The sequence below is a fragment of the Eurytemora carolleeae genome, unplaced genomic scaffold, assembly GCF_000591075.1.
Source record: "Eurytemora carolleeae unplaced genomic scaffold, Eaff_2.0 scaffold90, whole genome shotgun sequence".
NCBI lineage: Eukaryota > Metazoa > Arthropoda > Copepoda > Calanoida > Temoridae > Eurytemora > Eurytemora carolleeae.
The window spans coordinates 155,560-178,248 of NW_019396120.1; the positions used below are offsets into that span (position 1 = coordinate 155,560).

The 22,689-nt window shown below is 31.2% G+C and overlaps 2 protein-coding genes across 6 annotated transcripts in view; one reads left to right on the forward strand and one right to left on the reverse strand.

Moving 5' to 3' along the window:
• LOC111695524 (uncharacterized) overlaps nucleotides 1-2,809 on the forward strand; it is a 3,248-nt gene extending 439 nt beyond the window's left edge. Inside the window, exons 2-5 of the mRNA XM_023464893.1 lie at nucleotides 275-331; nucleotides 870-1,208; nucleotides 1,519-1,608; nucleotides 2,360-2,809. Of these exons, the coding sequence (XP_023320661.1) occupies nucleotides 275-331; nucleotides 870-1,208; nucleotides 1,519-1,608; nucleotides 2,360-2,705 (832 nt within the window). The 3' untranslated portion in view covers nucleotides 2,706-2,809. The remainder of the gene's footprint in view (nucleotides 1-274; nucleotides 332-869; nucleotides 1,209-1,518; nucleotides 1,609-2,359) is intronic.
• Nucleotides 2,810-2,911: 102 nt separating this feature from the next.
• LOC111695518 (uncharacterized) lies at nucleotides 2,912-20,974 on the reverse strand. 5 transcript variants are annotated; one of them, XM_023464881.1, is made up of 19 exons: nucleotides 20,720-20,974; nucleotides 19,504-19,573; nucleotides 15,922-15,968; nucleotides 15,801-15,844; nucleotides 15,317-15,378; nucleotides 14,826-14,891; nucleotides 14,274-14,370; nucleotides 12,213-12,327; nucleotides 11,305-11,339; nucleotides 10,696-10,783; nucleotides 10,190-10,274; nucleotides 9,410-9,497; nucleotides 8,658-8,734; nucleotides 7,605-7,667; nucleotides 5,333-5,360; nucleotides 4,876-4,965; nucleotides 4,587-4,641; nucleotides 4,241-4,279; nucleotides 2,912-3,582 (listed from the first exon to the last, which is right to left on the reverse strand). In XM_023464881.1, exons 2-19 carry the CDS (start codon nucleotides 19,557-19,559, stop codon nucleotides 3,521-3,523), a joined length of 1,197 nt encoding a protein of 398 aa, XP_023320649.1. In that variant the 5' UTR covers nucleotides 19,560-19,573; nucleotides 20,720-20,974; the 3' UTR covers nucleotides 2,912-3,520. The 5 variants fall into 5 exon arrangements, with proteins under 5 accessions (XP_023320649.1, XP_023320648.1, XP_023320653.1 ...); XM_023464880.1 differs by lacking the exon at nucleotides 20,720-20,974 and having other exon boundaries at nucleotides 19,504-19,666; XM_023464885.1 differs by lacking the exon at nucleotides 20,720-20,974 and having other exon boundaries at nucleotides 8,658-8,725; nucleotides 9,434-9,497; nucleotides 19,504-19,665.
• Nucleotides 20,975-22,689: the final 1,715 nt, after the last annotated feature.

The window sequence follows — 22,689 nt, forward strand, 5'->3', positions numbered from 1 at the left end:
CCTATGGAGTGACGTCATATGTGGATTCTATTTACCAACCTTAAATTAAAGAACCTTGTGGTTAAAACAGTTGGAACCAGATAATAGTAAAATTCTCGTCGTCTTCATTTAAATTTTACTTATTTATGAATGTCGGTTAGAAAATTAGGATTAGATAACGTTTAAAGTATTATCACAGAAAAAAATACCAAATAAATATGAAGAAAAGTTACCAACAAAATGAAAAATAAAAATAGTGGTGCGAAGCACACTTAATTTTGACGATATTATTTAGGGTGGATGATATCGACAGGATAGATGGTATGATGGGTATCTATAGAGTCCCCGGCCCGTAAGTAGATTTTTAAATATTTTTTAGTTAAGTATCTCATTTTGAGAAACCTACTATTTGTTTTGACTTCACAAATGTTTAAAATCTAAACATCAATGTTTTAAATAGATTAAATTAATTGTTTTTAAAATATTTTTAAATTCTGTCAAAAGAAAAACTTATTTTTTTATTTTTGCAATTAATAGAGCTTACTTTCTATTTTTAAAGTGACTTAAAGTGATTTGGAAAAAATATCGAGAATCTCATAAAAATAATAGTTTATGAATCTTGTATACTTTGTATATTCTTTTCCTCTGTTTCCCACGAAACATGACAGCTGGTGAATACTGTATTAGATATGAAAGGCTTTTCGCACTTTAATTCATTAAAAAAATGTTTTACTCAAATATGTTTTACTTGAAAATCAATTTTACCATAATGTTTTTTTATTATTCTCTTTGGTATCAAAGAACCTATAACGAGTTAGGGAAAAAGAAAACTATTCACCATCTCTCATGTTTCGTGGGACACCTTGTGGACTGTAGACCATTATGTTCAGGCCATACAATTACGATATTCAAGCCGTGATGAATTTAACAAGTGGAGGATATAATTCTCAACCAAGTTCAACAGCTCCCACCATCACCTACCCTCCACAACAACAACAACCAACAGCAACATTTGATCAACTTCTTTACCGTCCAACTCAACCAAATATTATCCCCCTCAACAAAAATAGAAAATATCAAAGACGACCAACCCAGAAAAGCTGGACGGCGGACACTTTTAGGTATGCGGACTCCAATGGGAACCCTGATTTTACAACGATGGATAAAATGTTCGCAGGTCCCGAAACTGATGTTATTGATCGACCGATAAAATTCGAATACGACCCCAGGTAACATTTTTAAATATCGTTCTAATTGGGACAAGTGTTATTTCACCTTTTTTATGATTAATTCGTTTTAAATCGGTATCTCTAGGAGTAAGACCATACGAAAATAAAAAGTAAATGTTAAACTGAAATAATTGCACTTACTCATTTTATTGAATTGAAGAGCTATCGAGAAGAACACAAATGTTTTGAATCTCTAATATGTATACCCTGTGCCTTTCTCGTACTTGAGAAAAATGAGAAAAATATCAAATCCTCAATCTTTTCCGAACATTTTTTTAAAAAAAGGGGTTTTCAACAGTTTTTTTTTCAGGGAACCTGCGACACGTGCCCCGTATGTTTTTAAACTTGAGGAACCTGGGAATAGTTTAAACCTCAAGGATCCATCAGACAACTGGAGGAAGTAAGCGTTTAAATCAAGGAGTATGGAATAGAAGGGAGATACAACTGACGCGACCCGCCCTACCGTATGATTATGCATGCTTTGCAGACATGCAGACGGATACTCCATTTGTATAAGAAAAATATTCAGAATAGGTTATTGCATACGCGGTAATTGTACATCAGACAAATATTTCTTATTCAAATGTAGTACCGTCTGCAAAGCATGTATAAATATGGTAGGGCGGGCCGCGTCAGTTATATCTCCCTTCTATTCCATACTCCTTGGTTTAAATAAAATTCTAAAGGGTTAATATATGACATTCATATAGACAAATTTTCGTATTAATATTTCAATCCAAAACTCGAAGCAATTTACTTCAAATAAACCAAACATTTTTTTTTAACAACAACATTTTTTTAACGAGGGATGGAATTATGTTGATAGTAAAAAAATGTTGTTCTTTAGGAGTCAAGAGTAAAAACTTTTTCAGTTTCTTGAAAATTTTAACGATCAAAAGAATTATATCTTTTGAAAATCACTGAACAATAAAATATTTTCACGTAAAACATTGCTATAAGGTTAACCACAAAGGATGTTTCTTTAATAACTATAAAAGCGTTTTCATGATTTGTCAACATAAAGAAAAAATTTACAGTTTGCAAACCACCATTTTTTAAAGTAAAAAGACAAATAAATTTCTTACAGTCATCTTTAAAGTCTCATCCTTTAATTGATATGCAAGTTCAAGAATTTGATGTTTTGATTTTAGAAGACAAAGGGTGAAGGATAGTTCCAAGATGGCAGGAAGTAGAGGATCTGGAACACAATCAGCTGGTTGGACCAGCTATCCATCAATAGGGGAAGTAAATCCGCAATCTTCTTGGCAGGAAATCCCCGAAAGTGAATTGTATGAAGAGTACGAACAGTACGACCAGTACGACTGGAACCCCTATGGAAAACAAAGGAAAGTGAAACATCTGAACCAAGATAAAAGACATCGACTGAGAGAACAAAACGTTCCCCAGAACCAAACCCCAAGACGGGTTAAAAAACAAGTAGTTCGCGGAAAAGAAAAAAAACGCTGGAATGGCATTCTTGGCATTTTTGGCATTTGATCCCATAAAAATGTAATCAAATTTCAAGATTTTATATCTCAGCAATCACAAAAAAATATGTATCAATACAATCATGTAAAACTTAAAACACTGGTGATGCATAATATTTCAGTCACAAATATTCCACACAAGTATTTCCCATTTTGAGTCATATTTTGACCATAAATCATATTGCCATTTCTCTAAAATATAATTTGTCCAGTAAATAGTTTGATAAGTATATTGCTTATGTGATTATTATTCATATATATGTCATTTTGAAAATTCAAAATGTACTAAGCTGGAACTCTTGTTTTGTGGATATCAAGATCAATGCTTGATCTCGATATTTTGTTAATCTGCAGATTAATTTAATCTTAATTCGATATCCTGCAAGGTAAGTGTACCCATGCAGAGAAATTAAGCATCAATCCTCAAATCAAAAGTGTCCACGGTGGATATCGAGATCAAGCAAACCAAGGGTATCCAACACAATAGTGTCCAGCTTAATATGTACACTATACAGTGGTTGTCATATTAAATTACAGTAGGAAGACGACCATAATTAAAGCTAAACTATATGTTAAAATAAGTTTTTAGTTGTCATCATATTCTAATATTTGCTTGTGGAAAATGGATAATTATCTCAAGTTGATTATTCTGTATTTTTAAATCTAGTTCTCTTTCGTAAAATCATGTAAACATGTAACATAACAGAATCTCTTATTTTTAAGGTTTATAAATATTTATAAAAAATAAAAATTCAGTTATATAATCACATTATTTGACATTTCGATAAAATATTTCACTTTATTTCTTTGGCTTTTTTCCAATTTCTAAATTTTTTCCATCTCCACCAGCTCCTCCAGAATTTCCGTCATGATACCCGCTGTCCTTCCTGTAGTATTTAGTTGCATCAATCATCAATGATCAAGTCTTTATTATCTATGAACAGGGGTATACAATTTTAAAATCTACATGGGGGGGGGGGCAGTTGGGTATTAGGGTCAGCCAAAATTAATTTATTCCATAAACCTCTTATCTATGTCAAATAAGGCTTGGCCGCTAAAGAATTTTTTTTTGTGAGAGAAGTCTTCTAGTGTTGTTTAAATGTTATATTTTAGTTAATAATTTCGACCAAAAAGTTAAAAAGTAATTATGAATTGAAATCATTATAAATCAATGCAAGATACAATTCACACAATGTTTGTAAATGAAAAGATTATCAGAATATATTCATTTTGTCCATTTTCACCATGGAACACAAGACAAATGCATTTTAAGAGGAGTTTATTGTGACTAAAACAGTCACCCACATGAACCCCTAAAATACCCCACCGTGGGAGGGGGAGGGCGCATGATTATTGATGATCTGGGGAAAGATGAAATTTTGATCTAAAAAAATGAATCTAATTTCCCATAAAAATAATTTTTTTCTTTTCCCCCTAATTAAGGGAAAGAAAATTAATGCGCTTCGCGAGGAGTGGAAAATAAGTTTGTTTAAAGAACATATAAATTATACACCCCTGTCTATGAATTGATTGAAAATTACCAACCTGTGCCAAGGCCAACACTATCAGTCTCATCCCCTGTCTCTAAACCAAAATTTAAAAATCTGATTTTTTTTATCTTTTACATATAGATATAATTATAAAATTATAGTATCGAATATAACTAAAGTGCTTTTGGAATAAAAATCTAATTAAGTAATTGATTATTATTTATGCAACATGATGGTGAAAAAAACACTTGATATTTCAAGCTTTAGATAACAGAATTCATAATTTGAAATATTAAAGGTCTAAGACATCAGGTCGCAAAGATATAAGAAATATAAAATAAGAGAATAAGGCAAGTAATCAGTCCAATAGTAAGGTGCAAAAATAAACGTATATATTTTACCTATGACACCGGGTATAAGGTTGACGGCGATTCCTACTGCAGGAACAACAGCATCCTTCATTAAGTATATATTGAATATTGATATACAAACATTTTTAACCTTTTTTATTATAAAATCCAGATCTTTTAAGTCGGCGTTAATCATGATAATAAATAATCATGCTAAAAATTGCTCTTAAATGAAAAATCAAGAAGAAAAGAAAACTTCAAAATTGAAAAAGTCTGGATAAGATGTTGCGGCATGCAGCTTTCGGCCAAGTCGTCTTTGTTTTAACATTGCTTAAACTACCTGATAATCCTCGACTAGTTGGGAGAATGTATAGGTGTGCGGGGGGAATCCAAGCTGAAGCAAATAATCCTCTAGTTCAGAATGATAATGCTACAAAAAATTATTTTTTTTAATTATAGAAATTTAAAATTTAGTTTTGATAAATCCCTATATATTTACAACCCAATGTCGTAGACTTTAGATATTTCAAACTACGAATTCTGTTTAATCAAATATTTTAAGTTTAAAATGTCAAAGGTTTATACCATCAGGTTGCAAACATATAGGGATTAGAAAATTTGTTGCGAAGACTCAATTCCTTTATGAAGCGTATGAACATAACTATAGACTTAAAAATGCAAAGCTTTTTTCTTCATTTTACATTATGGCGAACTGTGCCTTATTTTGAAAAATAATAAATATAATTGTTCAATGGGTTGGAATTTTTCAAAGTGGAATTTTATATTAAAAAACAATCCTTTAAGATATTGCTGAGTTCTTCTTTCCTGAAAAAAATAGAGATGAAAATCGTTTTTTTGTTTGCTTTTAAACATTCGAGGTATTTTTATCTTATTTTAGAGGCTCCACAAGATATGACAAAAGTTCTAAACCAAATATCAATCCTTTTCATTTTTCGTTTTGTTCTTATATCTTATGTCAAAGCAGAGTTGTATATAATAAGGCTGAATACTCTCCATGCGCTCCAATGTATCATCTCCTTTAAGATAGATTTTTAAAACCTCATATGACGTCACTCTCGCCTTTATAATCTGTGACGTAATATGAGGTTTTTATCTATATAGGTTTTAGGTTAATTACTAAGTAGTTAAAGTTTTTTAGTATAATGTATTTACGAGTTTTTATTGAAGAGCAATGGGGGAGGGGGCGAATTTGAATAAAAAAGCAAACAGGGGTTTTTGAGTCTTCACTTTCTTTCTATTAATATTCTATTTAAAAAAAATTTCATTAACTATTTATAGCTGACCAAACGACAGGACCAAATTAACTATTTAAAGCTGACCAAACGACAGGACCAAATTAACTATTTATAGCTGACCAAACAACAGGACCAAATTGGCTGAATTTTGAGGAAAAAACAACAGGACCAAATTAACTATTTATGCTGACCAAACGACAGGACCAAATTAACTATTTAAAGCTGACCAAACGACAGGACCAAATTAACTATTTAAAGCTGACCAAACGACGGGAGCAAATTGGCTGAAATTTGAGGAAATCCAAAGCTTCCTAGGGGGACGTAAGTTCGTACCAAGGCTAAAAATAACTTGAAATTTTTAAAATCAAAATTTTATTTTTTAATCAAAGTGTTTTTAAAATTCCACGGACAACGCCGGACACTTCAGCTTGTATATATATTATTATATAACATGTAAACAGGTTTAAAGGTTTACTCACATCATAAATTTATTAACAGTTGAGTGGACATGCGTGACATATCTTTTTTTAATTATACAATTTTTCCCTCTGTGGAGCAACACAAACGCAAGCGTTAGATATTTTAATTAGAATGTATCAATTCTATCAACCTATATAGCGACATGATAGATTGATAAAAATGAAAGTGTAAACATATAACATATCATTGGCGCTTATCATTTCAATTCATAAATAAGAGGTTTATAATTTTATAAATTTTTCTTGGAAAGGGGAGAGGGGGGGGGGGGGAGGGAATATCCAAGAGAGAGGGGGGAAAAACAGTTGTGGCAAGTGATGTGCAAATTGATTTTTTTTTTTTTATTATTTAGATTAATTTATTCATTTATAAATATTTTTGCGGGGGTGGGGTTGTTGTTGTAGAGCTACAACCAATGGGGGTGTGGAAACAACTGTGGCTAGTAATGTGCAAATTGATGCGTTTTTTTGCCTACATTTTCTTTTAGGGTCAAAGTTTGGCAGCGTCTAAGAAAACTTTGACCCTGACGGAAAAAATTTACAAAAAACGAATAAAAAATGTTCCAAAAACTAACGTTTTTCGATTTTTTTAAATAAAAATATTTTAAAGTTTGATAAAAACAACTGTCAAAGAATACCATCTTTCTCGGAAGTTTTATTAAAAGTTTAAAAGTATCTAGTTATACAATTGTCTTGTTTTATCATGCGGGACATAGTGAGGGATTAAAAATCTTGAATTTAAACCAAAAACAAACAAAAAAGAAAAAATTAAAACAAAAAACATAATTTCCCAAATAATAACTAACACAAGACAGAGTTGGATAGATAAATTTATTCATAATAATGTGCGTTTTTTTTTAAATCCGTGAAATAAAAAGGGAAACCTGCTTTTCCGGAATAAAATGTTTCTTATTCGCCTCGGAACAAATAAGAAACTTTTTATTCCCAAGATCATGAAATTGTGAGTAAAAATGCGGGATAAAATTTTTCTAAAAATTAGATAAAAAGTTAGTTGTGGGCGTGGCTAAATTGCTATTTCAAATACATAGTTTACACTACTATTACATTCCTTTAATATTCTTTATCTTATGTTCTTCGGAACAGGTAGGGGGGCGGGGCGGGGGCAATGACAATATAATATATTAGGGGTAATGCTTAAAAGTCATTAAGCCTTAACTTTGTAACTCGTTTTTACCCGTTAAATAAAGTTTTTCTTTTTTGCAATTTTATATTTTTTTGTCTTTATATTCTTTATAAATATGCAATTATGTAACATATGCGGGGTCAAACCCTACCATTTACCAGTTTGGTCATTTCTACTTTTACATTATCCTTACCTAGTTTCTCTATTAGTTGAAGTATAGAGTAAGATGGCTAAATCAGTGCCGGGCTGGCATAATCTTAAATAATAATTTCAAGATATGTATAATGTATATGTTGCGGTTCAACATGTTTTAAAAAAAGTAATTTTTCTTCAAGGAACTGTAAACGCAAATTTCAGGTGACCCTTACTCATGTCTGATTCACAACGGTACCCTTGAAACCTTGTCTGTAATAGAGTCTCATGTCTGATTCACAACGGTATACCCTTCTTTCTCTGTAATAGAGTCTCATGTCTGATTCACAACGGTACCCTTGAAACCTTTGTCTGTATTAGAGTCTCATGTCTGATTCACAACGGTACCCTTCAAACCTTTCTCTGTATTAGATTCTCATGTCGGATTCACAACCGTACCCTTCAAACCTTTGTCTGATCAAAGATGACGGGAATTATCCTTCTTGATGTAAATTAAGTGCACTGCTTACGTATTTTATCTACAAGATTGCTTGTAATTGTTTATAACTTTGTATACAAGCTGTTTCATATATAATCATTATCATTCAAATGTCGCATCTAACCTAAAATGTTTAGTAGGACATGAACTAAATAAGAATTAGAAAACGCAAATTGGAACATTTTTGTGTAAAACATTTACTGTAGAAAAGGTAAAGTTATTTTTTTTCTTCATTTTTAATGTTGAATACAGCTTCTAAGTATTATAAAATTTTAAAACTCTACAACGTAGTATATTATTTAAAAAGTTAGAGAACTCTTTACAATTGAGAGAGATGACAAGATTGCAATTAATCTACAAATTTCATGAAAACCATTTTAATCAAAACAGATGTTTGGGTTAAAAAAGAAAAATCTAAAATGTGCCTTTAGTTATTTAGTCAAATCACAGAATTTATTTTATTATGTTTATCAAGTATTGAATCAATACTGTTTATAGAAAAAATTCTTTTGTTGAGTTTAGTTTTACCTCTCTGTTTGTCTGTCCGATCCTATAAGTCATGAACCCGTCAACTGATTTGCCTAAAAATTTAAATATTAACAGTTTATTAATTACCTGGCTTCTTCAAAGTTTGCAAATAACGCCTCTAGAGGTCTCTGACTTCCCTTCTCCTCCTGATCCTCCTGATCCTCCTCACCAAAGATTTTATATTAAAAGATACAATGCAGCATTTTTAAATAATTTTTGGTGCATCACTGCATACCCATTTACAGTTGACACCTTGTTTTCACAGAAAAGGAAGTATGAAGATCCCAATGTTAGCTTCAATTCATTGCTCAATTCAATAAAATTCATTATTAATATACAAATCTATACTGTGTCCAATGACGTCATGTACATGTGTAGACCGAGAGCTAAGAACTCTTGTATTGTAGATATCGAGATCATTTTATTTAATCTTTAATCAAACCCAGACAGGGGTTGAAGGTAGCTAAATAATAATAACTAAATATAAAACTATAACTAAAACGAAGAGATTAAGCATTGATCCTCAAATTAAAAGTGCCCGGAGTGGATATCGAGATCAAACGATGAGAGTATTCAACACAAAAGTCCCGAGCCCCAGTACACAATATTTGGGAAAAGGAAATGAGATTTTGACACAAGCTATTTCAAATCCCCAAATCTTTCAAATCTGATGGTTGAAATGTTTGATATTTCAAACTTAGAATATTTGATCTAACAGAATTCATAGTTTGAAATATCAAAGGTTTTCGACATTGGTTTAAGTAGATATAGGGATTGAAAGATCAGAGCCTGCGGCTAAAACTCAATTCCTTTGTGATGCGAGATTTTTTCTTTTCTACAAATCTTTGCTCTCTCTCTCTTTCCTGCCAAACTAGAAGATTCCGCACTGTTGGACGACCGTGACAAACCGTTACAAACAAACCGTCCCTAAACAATTAACGTTCTAACGTTCTAATACTCTAACTTGAATAGTTAGATACAATTTTAGAAACTAAGATTACGGAGAGAGAGAATAAAAGAAAAAGGATTAGGATAAAAATTAAAGAAACTTCAATGCCCGATTCACAACGATACTTTGAAAGGTTTGATTGATCAAGTATGGTTTAGATTTTTATACCGATTATTGGGTAAGGATGAGGATGTAAATAGGAATTATGATATAAATTGTGAAGATGGTAAAATAAGCATAAAGATAAAAAATATAACAAGAGAAAGGATGAAAATATTTTTGATTGGAATAAGGATAATTAATAATATTGAGAAGACGCAAATAGATTATCAAGTACAATAGGTGGCAACAGACCAATTATACACGACGTCACAAGAATAACAAATATAACGAGGAAAACGAAATGTAAAAAAAGAAGAAAATAAAGAACACATAAAATTGCACTTTTTTAATTCACTGTAAGATAAGTACTCTGTCTAAATTTTTCACTTTTAGTAATAATTTTGCCGGACACAAAAACTGAATAGACATTTGAGACGTAAGAATACAGCTGTACTGAGAGTGTAAAAATTCTACGTTGCCATCTAGTGTACTTGACAATCTATTTGGAGAATAAGGGTAAGAACTGGATATATATCAATTAAGGATGAAGATGATAAAATATGAGAACCTGGGGCTAAAAACAGATCTACAGATATCTGCATACGCTGAACTAGAGAACAATGATTCTAATCTTGATGCATATTCAGACATAACTAAAGATTAATATTATATATATGATATCAGCGGATTTCGTGCACAAAAATGGCGACCTGCTATTCCTATGTCATCAGCTAGATAACTTGCAAAAATAATGATCTTATAACAAATGGCCACCTTTTGTATATGTGGAATTAGCTGATCGTATGAAAAAATGGCCACCAGTTGTATCTGTTGAATCAGATGATTTGATAAAAATGGCCATCTGTGGTATCTGTGGAATGGTATCTGTGGAATTAGCTGATATAAAAAAATGGCCACCATATTTGTTTTTGTGGAATCATAACTGTGAAATTAGAAGGTCTTATAAAAAAGTAACAAAATTTATATCTGTGTTGTAAGTTGATTAAAAGAAAAATGGCCATCAACTATTTTTACTTTTGAAATCAGCTGATTTTATAAAAACAAGATGGAGACCTGCTGTATCTGTAGAATCAGCTGATCTTATTATCTTCAGCAGATCTGGACATGATTTACCAGCAAAAGGCAAAGGATCAATTAACCACTAAACATTCATTTTTTCATATTTTTAAAGACATACATTAACAAAAATTGTATAAGTGGTTAGTCAAGTAAACTTTAGGGTGACAATTTGATGATGTTTTTACTGTAAGCTATTTATCTTTTGTTTATTTGATAAGTTACTAAAAACAATTAAACCATTTGTGTACGTCTGAAGACCTTGAAGATTTTCTTTCAAAACACTTTGATTAAAAGATTCCATTCCAAGGAAAGCCAACAAGTAAATACATTTTTTTAAGCTTTTTTTACAGTGATACCCAGAAAACTGTAGATCAGGAAGACGAGATTTAAGCCATTCATTTGATCTTGTTTCTAAGCAAATGACTTTACTAGTTAGTTATTAAATTTATGTTCTAAGTGAAATGGGTCTGTTTACACTGCACAATTTTCGTGTTTCCTGTTCACTGGACTGTCATATCTTGAGTCTAAAAGTCGACTTCCTATTCCTTTCTGGTTATCCCTGTATACACTTAAACTTATGAAAAAATTGAAATAATTTTATTCCTCTGTAGGATGTCCTGACTTGTAGAAACTGTATCCTAAATAAAATATTATTAAAGGTACAAGGTGTCCCTTATACGGTGTTATAATAATGAAGCCTCTTTCTGGGTTAATTGTGAAAATTTTGGAAAAATATAAATTTCAGATTGATTGATCGAAACCAGAATAAGGTTTGTGTTACAATAATTAAATAAAACAAGAGAAAAGTTTTAATATTTGTTGGAAAAATAAAAATTGCGGGTTGAAAACTGAATGTCTGATTTCAAAAACGAATAATCAAATCGAATGACTAAGCTCGAACTGTGTGTAGTGTATCTGTGTGTAGCGTGTCTGTGTGTTGTATATCTGTGTTTAGTGTATCTGTGTGTAGCGTGTCTTTGTGTTGTATATCTGTGTGTAGTGTATCTGTGTGTAGTGTATCTGTGTGTAGCGTATCTGTGTGTAGCGTGTCTGTGTGTTGTATATCTGTGTGTAGTGTATCTGTGTGCAGTGGATCTGTGTATAGTATATTTCTGTGTAGTATGACTGTGTGTAGTGTATCTGTGTGCAGTGGATCTGTGAATAGCATATTTCTGTGTAGTATGACTGTGTGTAGTGTATCTGTGTATAATGTATTTGTGACCAGTGTATCTGTGTGGAGTGTATCTGTGTGTAAAGTATCTGTGTGTATGGTATCTGTGTGTATGGTATCTGTGTGTTTGGTATCTGTGTGCAGTGTATCTGTGTGTACTTTATCAGTATGTAGAGTGTCTGTGTATAGTCTATCTGTATCTATGTGTAGTGTATCCATATATAGTGTATCTATGTTTAGTGTATCTGTGTTTAGTGTATCTGTGTGTAGTGTTTCTGTGTGTAGTGTTTCTGTGTGTAGTGTATCTGTGTGTAATGTGTTGTGTGGTGTAGTATATTACCAATTGCATGGAATTTTGCCAACCACTCCACGGCTAGTAGGAGACTGGGCCTGTCCAGGGGGAAGGTGGAGGGGGTCAACCCTAGCTCATTCTCATCAGAGAACAGCATACATTCCTAAACAAGCAATCAATGAAATAAATCGTACATCAAATACATAATTAGGTCTTAAAATAACTTGATATAAAAATCAACAAATTAATCAATTTATTAATTTATCAATCAATAAACCTTAATCAATCAAGTTTTGACCAATGAGGGCGAAACTTTTGTGTTTGATCTCCGGCTTATTCTTTGATTCCAGGGATTAGCCCGAGATCTTCACGTGCATGACTAAACCTTTGCAGCAGAACTTATTTCAGAGATAAAATGATGTCTTTGGTGGATTTTCGACTTTTTGATTTCCTAGTTGAAAACAGAGTGTTTGCGAAAAATGAAAGGGTGTATAGGCTTACGTCGAAAATTATTGGATGTTGATCGCTACAGGTGTTCAAATTAAGTGATAAAGATATCTAAAGGAAGCATGGAAAAAATCCTTAACATAAACACAAAACTAAAAAGATTTTAGATGTTCATAGAAAAAAAGGGTGATAAGCTCTGCTAAGTATCTTCAAAATTAATGGATCAGCTGTCTTTTCCTTAGGGACTGAAACCTCAAAATCAAGCAACTTGAGCAGCTGATGTCATAAAAAAAGCAAACTAGATGAAGAGAACAGTATAATTCCTGTCCTGCCAACCCTGGAGAGAAAAATCATTAAAGAAAGTAGATGGACACAACTAAAAACCTTTCTAGAGTTTAGAAGGTTGATAGAGTCTATGTGTCTGCTGTCCAGTTAGCTGGATCGTAGATGTCCAAAAACAACTACTAAATCATTTCCAAATCCAATATTTTTTTGCATGGACTAGTTTTATTAGGTAAAAATGAATTTACAAGATTTTATTGCCAATATTGATAGCTTTAGAATTCAAATGTAAGTGGGAACCTTTTCTATGTACACCCTTTATGTACACCCTTTATGCATGATTGCGTCGAAACGAATGCGTCGAAAAAAGTTCTATGATTATAGGTTGTAATATCTGAATGATTTGTTTTGAATAAAATTAAACTATTTACAATCTGAGTCGAAAATTGCAACTTTGTGAATTTGTGTGGACGCTACGTTCTTCAGTATGAGCCGTGTTTAACCATTTTCTCCTTCTAGACGCAACAGATAGAAGTAAGATTAGTAGCGATTACCATCGAATATTTTTCGACGTAAGCCTATACAATCTTTCATTTTTCGGAAACACTCTTATTAAAACCTGTGGGCCCGTCATCTTTGTCCACTGATAAATACGACTTCAGCTTCTAAATTTCTAGGCTTTGCTGGATATCCAACAGAAAAATTCCCAACTATTAATTTACAAGCTGCACAATACACAAATCATCTCAATCAATAAATTGAAACATTTATCAAACTAGACTTTAGAGAGCTTTGCGCCCCCTTTCCTGCTACTCTGAAAGTCGGATATTAAAAATAATCTTAAAATGTCGGCGAATTTTTCTTTTCGAAATATTCTTTTGAAAATCCACTATTTTTTAGGATTTTTTCTTCCAATTTTGATGCTTCAGAAACCTTCCCTGGGATCATGTAAGGTCCCACACAAAATTTTGGCCTGATCGGTTGAGCCGCTTTAACGTTTATCGGTAACAAACAAACACCCAGACAAAAAGAGTATATATGATTATTATATACAGTGAAACCCTTTATAACGAATACATCGAAAGAATTTATCAAATGTCGTCTTGACAATTTTCCAAAGAGTTTTATACTATATTACGTAAATTTCAGTATTTGCGAAAATAAATAAATAGCCATGAATATGCGGGAACAGTTTTAAAGAGTTCCATATAATCATTTAGTTAAAGAACTAAATATCTGCAACATTCCAAAATCAGAAAGTGAAGAATACGACATTTGATGAATTCTTTCGTTGTATGTATTCGTTATTAAGGGTTTCACTGTACATAAAGAAGATCTGAATCTAAAAACAACATTTCCAATCAATTTTAATCTTTGTACCTTGCTTAGTTCTAGTTTAGAATAGATTAAAGATGGGATCATAGGTAGCATCACATCATTAGTCCTTCCAACATACTCAAAATAGGAGAACAGATCCCTAAATATTTTCTAATCAATTTGTAAAAAATAATAAAAAAAATATGATTTGCTTTAAAAAGTATGGATACAAAAAATGAAAAAAGTTTGTAAACATCATGAAAAAAGTTTAGAAATAAATAGAAGAAAAAACAAGGAAAGAAATCAAAAAATATAAAATGTAAAATAATAAATCGAATGATACAAAATAAAGAAATATAAAAAAATTCTGAAAACCAAATTATAACCGATTAAAGAAAATCATAAAAAACTTAAGTAGAAAGAACAATTAAAAAATTAAGAATTTAAGAAATGAGGTTACATACAAAATAAAAATAATACTAATTATAAATAAAAACTATGAAAATTCTAGTATTTTATTTTGTATTTATGATTTTTGACAATTTGTTACCCACTCAGGCCAAATAAATTAAAATAATTTTGAAAATAAAAAAAACTAAAATGAAGTTTTTATACCTGTAAACTCTAACCTCCTTCTCCCACACCCCAAGTGTATGTGCTGCTGTACCAACCTTCTCACACCTGAAGAAAAGACGACTTTTAGATTTTTCTCAGATTTTTTAATTTTTTGATAGGTACTTAAACACGTATTAAAAGGAGAAAAGGGGTTGTGTAATATTTTTGCCAAAAAAACCAGAAACTACACATTGATACATTTGCATAAACTGCATATAATCCAGTGAAATTCTACACTATTATTTAACTTAAAATTAATTTTCTAATCTCTTCAAATTTAGAATATTTGATCTGTCAGAATTCATAGTTTGAAATATCAAAGGTCATACGAGATCATCGGATTGCAGAGATATAGGGATTAAAAAATCAGAGTTTGTGGCAAAAACTCAATTCCTTTCCATCTCTTAAATTCTTTATACTTTAAAACATAAAATAAGGAATGATTTTTTTAATCCGATTTTTTCACAATTAAATTAGTAAAAGTAACTTACCCAGGCGCTAACTTTGCAATCCAGTTATACTCCTTTAACTTTCTTCTCACTACAGCTCTTATCTATATATATATAGACAGAATATTATCTATTCTTTATTTTTTCTTGATAAAATTTTTCCTTCTCTCGCAGTAGTCTGCATATTCCTTTAAAAGTGAATATTTTAGCATAACTGTGGCACAGCTCAGAATAGGTTTTTAGCGATCTGAAAATCTTAAAACATGACAATTCCAAGGTTTAATTAATAATGAATTATTTTCTTTTATGACTTATTATAGGCAACAAAAGAAACAAGTTACAGATACGTGAAATCATAAATGTAAGGATACGGACATTATAAATTTTTATACAATCGAAATTTTTCAAACTCAGTCAAGACGATCAAAGACGATATTTAAGACTATCTCAAGTCCCAATTGTCATGCTTATTTATTACGTTATCATATATAAATTTGTGTATAATATAATGAAAATCTATATAGACCTGAATTTTTATGACATCCTGGAATTCTCTATCAACATGAGTTCCTACAAAGCAAAAATAATGAAATGAAAACTAGAAAATATTTATCATCTTTAGAGAGTATAATAGTTTAATAACCAACCTGTTGTTATTGAGTCTATTTCCACATAATTAGTTTTCTCCAACACCCTGTAATCAAAAACAGCTCATTTTTGAAAATAACCTCCTTATGGTGGTACGTTAGGGGGGGGGGGGGGTGAAAAATTTGGATGTTAATCTCCCCCTTTAAAAAAATGGATCATAACGGTTTTGCCAACATTTTTGTTCAAAAGAATGTCCTAAATTTCTTTTTTAGTGTCCCAATTTCTTCTACAGAAACTTGGTTTATCAATTGATAATTATAAAGTTTTTAATTACATCTGACTAAATGCATGATAGTGACAATATTATGGGTGTTTTAAGAGCAAAATGTTTTTTTTTTCGATATTTTGGTTGACATTTTGCCACTTGGATCCGAGGATCCGCATATTTCTACTGAACCGGATCCACGTGCAGACTACTCGTGAAGCTAAAATCGGATACAATGGATCCAGATCCTAAGCACTGATTTACTTTAAAGGGAGTGTTCGCGAAAAATGAAAGGGGGTATAGGTTTAATGCGATAAAAAAGCGCTTTTGATCGCTACTAATCTTACTTCTATCTGTTGCGTCTATAAGGAGAAAATTGTTAAAAACGACTAATACCGAAGAACGTAGTGTCCATACAAATTCAGAAAGATGCAACATTCAACTCGGATTGTAAACAAATCAATTTAATTCCAAACAAATCATTCAGATATTACAAACAATAGTCAACGATTATTTTTCGACGCATTCGTAAATAGTTGATATTTCATAATATTTTGTATTTTTCATGATCTGAGAGTTACTTTTGAAAACATTTATTCCTGTTTCGAGGATTTTTGATAATGAAGTCGACATTTTCATATTTTCCAGGAATGTTCGAAAATCCAGCGCCAGCGAAAATTATTTTAAAAAAATCAAAATCAAAAATACTATGAAATATTAACTATATACGAATGCGTTGAAAAGTAATCGATGACTATAACTGTTTGTAATATCTGAATGATTTGTTTGGAATTAAGCCTATTCCCCCTTTCATTTTTCGCGAACACTCCCTTTAAAATGTGGTGGGTGGGGGGATTTAAATATTCCCCAATAAAAACTCAATTCTGTTAGCTTTATTTATTTATTAACAAGAGATTTCTCTTTTAATTAAAATGATCCTTTTCAAAAATTCGTGAGAAATTAGATATTGTTTCTTTTCAGAAGAAATTTTATCATGAGTGAAATTCAATAGCGTTATTGTCTGAATTAATGAATAAATAGAAACAGTTTCTTTTATTAATATTATTACTCCTTTTAATTAGAAATATAAGCTATAAATACAAAACTCTGTTGTTGAAAGGGAGGCCTATACGATGAAAAGGAAATTGACATCTTTTTGTACATTTTTTCCTTTAAGTATGGGTGCTCTCTCTGGCTGTTTGAATGAAAAAAATAAGATATTACTAAAAATTGGAGTAATTATTGTGTAATTAATAAGCTTAAATATTTATAGTATATTTTGAGCCAGAATGTACCAAACTTTCTTTTTAAAAAAATCAGAAGTTCCATGAAATTTCGTAAATTTTTGAACATTTTTTTTGTTATGACTTCTGTTGTTAATCGGTTTAGATCGTTTTAAGAACAAAAGTAATAAAATTTGAAAGATTTAAAATCTGTAATATGTTAAAGTTTGATTTTATTACACGTCGCAAAACACTTTAAACTAAAAAATCAAGTGCAAAATTATCCGAAACTGATTGTTTTCACACGAATGTTTTTGCATAGGTTTTGGGTGTTTTTTGCACATTACTTCTGCCCACAGAAAGAATATATATTAGAGTGGAATTTATTATGAATTTTTTCAGTCCCTTTCAGCCTGAAAGGGAGTTCAAAGTATACAAATCATGTAAATGTTCACAAATTATATGCAGTAGAGTACATTAATACAGTATGTTCCCTAGACTATCCATTTCTATTTCAAATTTTTTAAAGCTGTTAAATAAACTTTATAAAATGAATTAGGTGAATAAAAAACATCATCTGATTTATATTTATAACGGAAAATCATCGTTTGTAAAGTGAAAGTAAAGTCTATGTGAAATGATCATTGGTCAATTATGAAACCAGCCTATTTCAAAATTTGGTTTTCTTTTAACATTAATTTTAGATTTTCTATAAAATGATATTCCAGGGCCCAAAAGGTTATATAACAAAAATACTTTTTCTATTAAATTCCACTCTAATATATAATCTTCTGCCAGGTTCAAAATAGACATAGTGTAAAGAAAACGAATTTTCATAATTAACAATTTAAAATATTTGCTCCTCATCTATAACTGTCCTAAATGTTGAGTCTGAAAGAAAATGTGAACAAAAAACGACTAAAAAAACGAACCAACTGAAGGCCCATCAGTTATAGTTGAGAGTGAGACACCGTCGCTGTTTAATTTCAAATTTTAAAATTCAAGACCATTAAATATTTCATCTTTATTGCATTTGAAAATAAAATTGAAAATATTTTTATGTAAAAAACCCATAGAATTTACAAGAAACGCGGATTTTCTTGCAATAGCTATTATAGCTATTTGAAGAAGTTGACTATGAAAACATTTATTGAAATGTCGTCTTCAACATTTTCCTTTTTCAGAGTTTTCATTACCAAACTTATTTATGAACACAAAGAGAGATTATTTCTGCATTTAAGTCAGGAAAATATTCACACTTTTGATTTTATTTCTTTAAATGTTTTAAACTAAAACATTTTATTCATCTGTTTTGGTTACATATGCTTTTAAGGACCTTGATGCACATATCAGGTATATATATAGATGCAGGTTTGATACTGAAGATTAACTCGAAATATACAGCTACATGCATGATGCATGATGCATCTGACTGTTAAGTAAATATCTTTCAGGATATATGGCAGGGAGGTCCGGGACAATGATCCATCTTGAAATTACGTTTACAGTCCCTTTAAAGACGACATTGGGTATTTTGAATCTTTATAACAAACACTAGAAATAACTTATTTTTTATCATTAGTGAGATATTTTTAATGCAGAAAGTCAAATTAAAACCTTTGCATTAAGTACTATTTGATGAGCTACCTTATAAGCCAGAACCTTTATGGTTTAAAAAAACCAAAGCCCATACTGTTGCGACGCTTTAAATTTGACCGGCTTTCTAAACATTTGATAACTTTTACAGTTTTCTAGATATCAGTAGATTCCGCTAACCATTTGTAAGAATAAATATAAATAATATAATATATACCTGACGACCGGCCAAACGGCTGGACCGAATGGGCTGACACTTTTTGTGGAAACTCGTGGGTAGCCTGGGGGTGACTTAGGCGAAAAAAATTAGAATTTTTACAATTTTGTTTTTCCACGGGCAACGCCGGGCCCTTCACCTAGTATTAGATAAAACAAGACATTCGTAATTATTTATGTTCCCTGTAGCCGTCCAAGCGGCTGGACCGATATGGCTGAATTTTTTTGTGGATACTCATGGGTGCCCGGGGGGTGTTAAAGGCTAAAAAAAGTTTGAAATTAAAAAAAAAATTCGCACGAGCAGTGTCGGGCCCTTCAGCTAGTATATATATAATATATACCTGACTGCTTGTAGAATAAATTCCTTGTTTATAATATCACTTCTGAGCAAGGCCATTTCTAATCTTAAAGAACTTGCAAAAGCGTAATTGCAAGTGATCCCTACAATTCAAAGATGACAATGCTGGATTCCCAATACTATCCTTAAAAGGTTTGTCTGATCAAGTAGATATCTATGTTTGTAATTTTGAAAACTAATTATTTTCAAATGTGGATTTTCTACAAAATTGACTTGTGCACTTCTGCTGCTGTAAAACAAATAGAAATGATCAGAATTAAACACTTTAAAATCCGAAAAACGACAATATCTTCCATTTTATTGATCAGATATAGGTTTAGATGGTATGGTTTTGCATGTAAATCGGACATTGTCATCTTTGAACTGTGGGTCACTTGAAATTAGGTTTATAGACCCTTTAAATACTTTGAACCAAGGTACTAATGGAAGGAAAGTTAATTGCAGTCAAGTATACTCTGCGTACATATTGAAACCAGGTCTCTCTTGGCGGAATTTGTAAACAAGAATAGATGCATCAGTATCCGAGGAAGATAAAAGCATTTAATTTTGATAATTTCGAAAATTCACACAATAGTTTCCTTAGACCAGAATATTTTATAAATTACTTTTGTGAAAATTGATTCATGTCCGTCTTGTGTTAACTTTTCCGCCCAAAGACAGTTCACTGCAGTACAAAAACTGCGTACACCTCTGAAATAACTTTTCTTGCAGTAGCACCTTGGGTATAATAGTATAAATCCAACGAGGTTAAAGTGTATAGAGTGCAGATGATGTACGCTAATCCTTTACTAATTGTATAGGCCAGAATTTATACCGATAGCGTACTGCATTTTTGTTTATTATAAGGAGATTGTGGCCTAACGTATAGTATATCAATATCAGTAAACAGTTTTAAGTGTATAGTACAGCTAACTGAGCACACAGGTAACTATAAAAAAATTGTCAAGACGACATTTTAAAGATTCTATCAATGTCTCTCCCTATTCTACAGTTTTCTGGGTATCCCTGTATATCTATTTGTTTAATTAGCCTAAAATGGTCGTATTTTATGAAATAAATCGCAACAAGTACTTTATTTTTCTTTAGGATATGAGCAATATATGTTGAAAAGGCAAACTCCCTAAACTACAATTTCATGAAATTCTGAAACTTATGAAATTTTCTTCACCCGAAGCTTATCTATACTTATTCTATCCGAATTGACAGTATGGGGTTAACAAATATAAAGTTGTTGAAAGAGTGAATTGTTTAGGCAACACTTTATGATGTATACATATAGGGTTACCCGCAAAATTGAGAATTATGCTTTAAATTTAGTCTTTTAATGGTTTATTTAATAATTGTCAAACTATGAAACAAGCTTAAAATTGCAAGCAATCATTAATAACAGGAAACAGATATCACATTATATAAATTCCGAACAGTCATCTTTAAAGTCTCATCCTTTGTGGGTAACCCTGTATTTTAAGATCTATTTCGTAAAGGTAATGTGATAAACTGACTCTAGTTTTTAAAGTAGATAAAAGTATTGATTACAGAACTCTAATCAAATATTTCTTGTGGTTTTTTATGTTTCATCATTTTTAGATACGAAATATTAGTGTAAATACAATAAGGGGGAGGGGTCATATTTCATCTACCCCCACACTTTAAACTTTCTTTTTTAGCAAAAGTGCAGGGGGTAATAGAGGGCTATGTATATGTATATGCATTAAGTTGTACTATCCAGTCTAGACTACCCAATGTAGAGTCGACCCAGCAAGTTGTATGGAACACATGTAACCTGGCAAGATCACAGTGGGGGCTGGCATTATTTTTCTTCATTGCTTGTTTTGACTTTTTTCATTTTTTCATTTTTTTTCATTCTTGCCCATTTCGACAAAGAACCTGTCAAATCATTCGTTGGGATGAAAAAAGTTTTATCAAAAATTAAACTTTAAAAGTTTTATAGAAGTTTTCAAAAATATGCAAAAAAAATCAATTCTGACACCTCTAGGCTTTGTACGCCAATATAATTCACCAAAACCATACTGCAGTCCTTCAATTATCATACAGGGAAATTTTCATCTTTCTAAACATCCCAACGAAAGATTTGACAAGTTCTTTGACAATTTTTCAAAAAAATGCCTTTGAAGGCGCATTTTTTTCTTCTGGCTGACCAAGCCCATCCTGTTTTATTTAAAAATGTCATCTAAATTGAATATCTACCTATTTTATTGACGTACAGTTTAACTTTTTAAGGATAAAATTTGAGGAAAATTATGCTATCGTTTAAATAACATCTAAGTTTCTGTGTGCATACATTCTCTATGATAGAAGGTTTATGTTGAATTCTGTTTGAATGCACTCTGTTTAAAAAGTGATCTAAGTTAAAATCTATGTGCTCACACACTCCATAAAACCGGTTAAATTCTGAGGGAATTCATCTTCTATGCAAGGAGGCCAATGTTGTGTTCTCTGTGAATTCATACTCCATGAAATGAGTTTTTGCAGAATTTTGTGAACATACGTACTCCATAAAAGCAGGATAATGTTGAATTCTGTGTACATACATACTCCATAAAAGCAGGATAATGTTGAATTCTGTTTACATCAATACTCCATGAAAGCAGAAAATATTGAATTCTGTGTACATCATGACTCCATGAAAGCAGAAAATGTTGAATTCTGTGTGCACACATACTCCATGAGAAGAGTTTATGCTGAATACTGTGTGTGTGCAAACATAGTATTTGAAAAGTTTCATATTTATGAATTCTCAGAAAACCATTGCTTGTCTTCTCTATACGATTTTATTTACTATCTACATTCTTTTGTTAACAATATTTCACGTTAAGAATTGAAAACCACGATTTGCCAAGTCATGATAATAAATTGTATCTGCCCTGCCGGGACAAAAAGGTAAAAATTCATTCCCTCATTTTTTTCTCAACGTTTTCCTATTCTTTTTTTATAAATGTTTGATCTTGATTTTTTAAGCAAAACTTTTTCCTCCGGTATGAGCTGACTTATAAATGTTAATTCTTTATTTTTTTTTAAATAAGCCTACGATAAGCTTGCAATATCTGAGAAATAGACATAAACGAAAAGAATAAGAACTTTACAAAATCGAAAAAACAAGAACTAAATATGCAGATTTGGCTTCAAGGTTGATTTAGTTTCTTAACTA

Excerpts from the sequence above, each read along its gene's own strand:
- LOC111695518 (XM_023464881.1), bottom strand. The coding sequence starts at position 19,559 with ATGGCCTTGCTCAGAAGTGATATTATAAACAAGGAATTTATTCTACAA. Across the intron at positions 10,784-11,304 it reads AGTCAGGACATCCTACAGAG|TGGTTAATTGATCCTTTGCC; the intron begins GAATAAAATTAT and ends ATGAATGTTTAG. Across the intron at positions 5,361-7,604 it reads TCAACTAATAGAGAAACTAG|GAAAGAAGAACTCAGCAATA; the intron begins GTAAGGATAATG and ends TATTTTTTTCAG.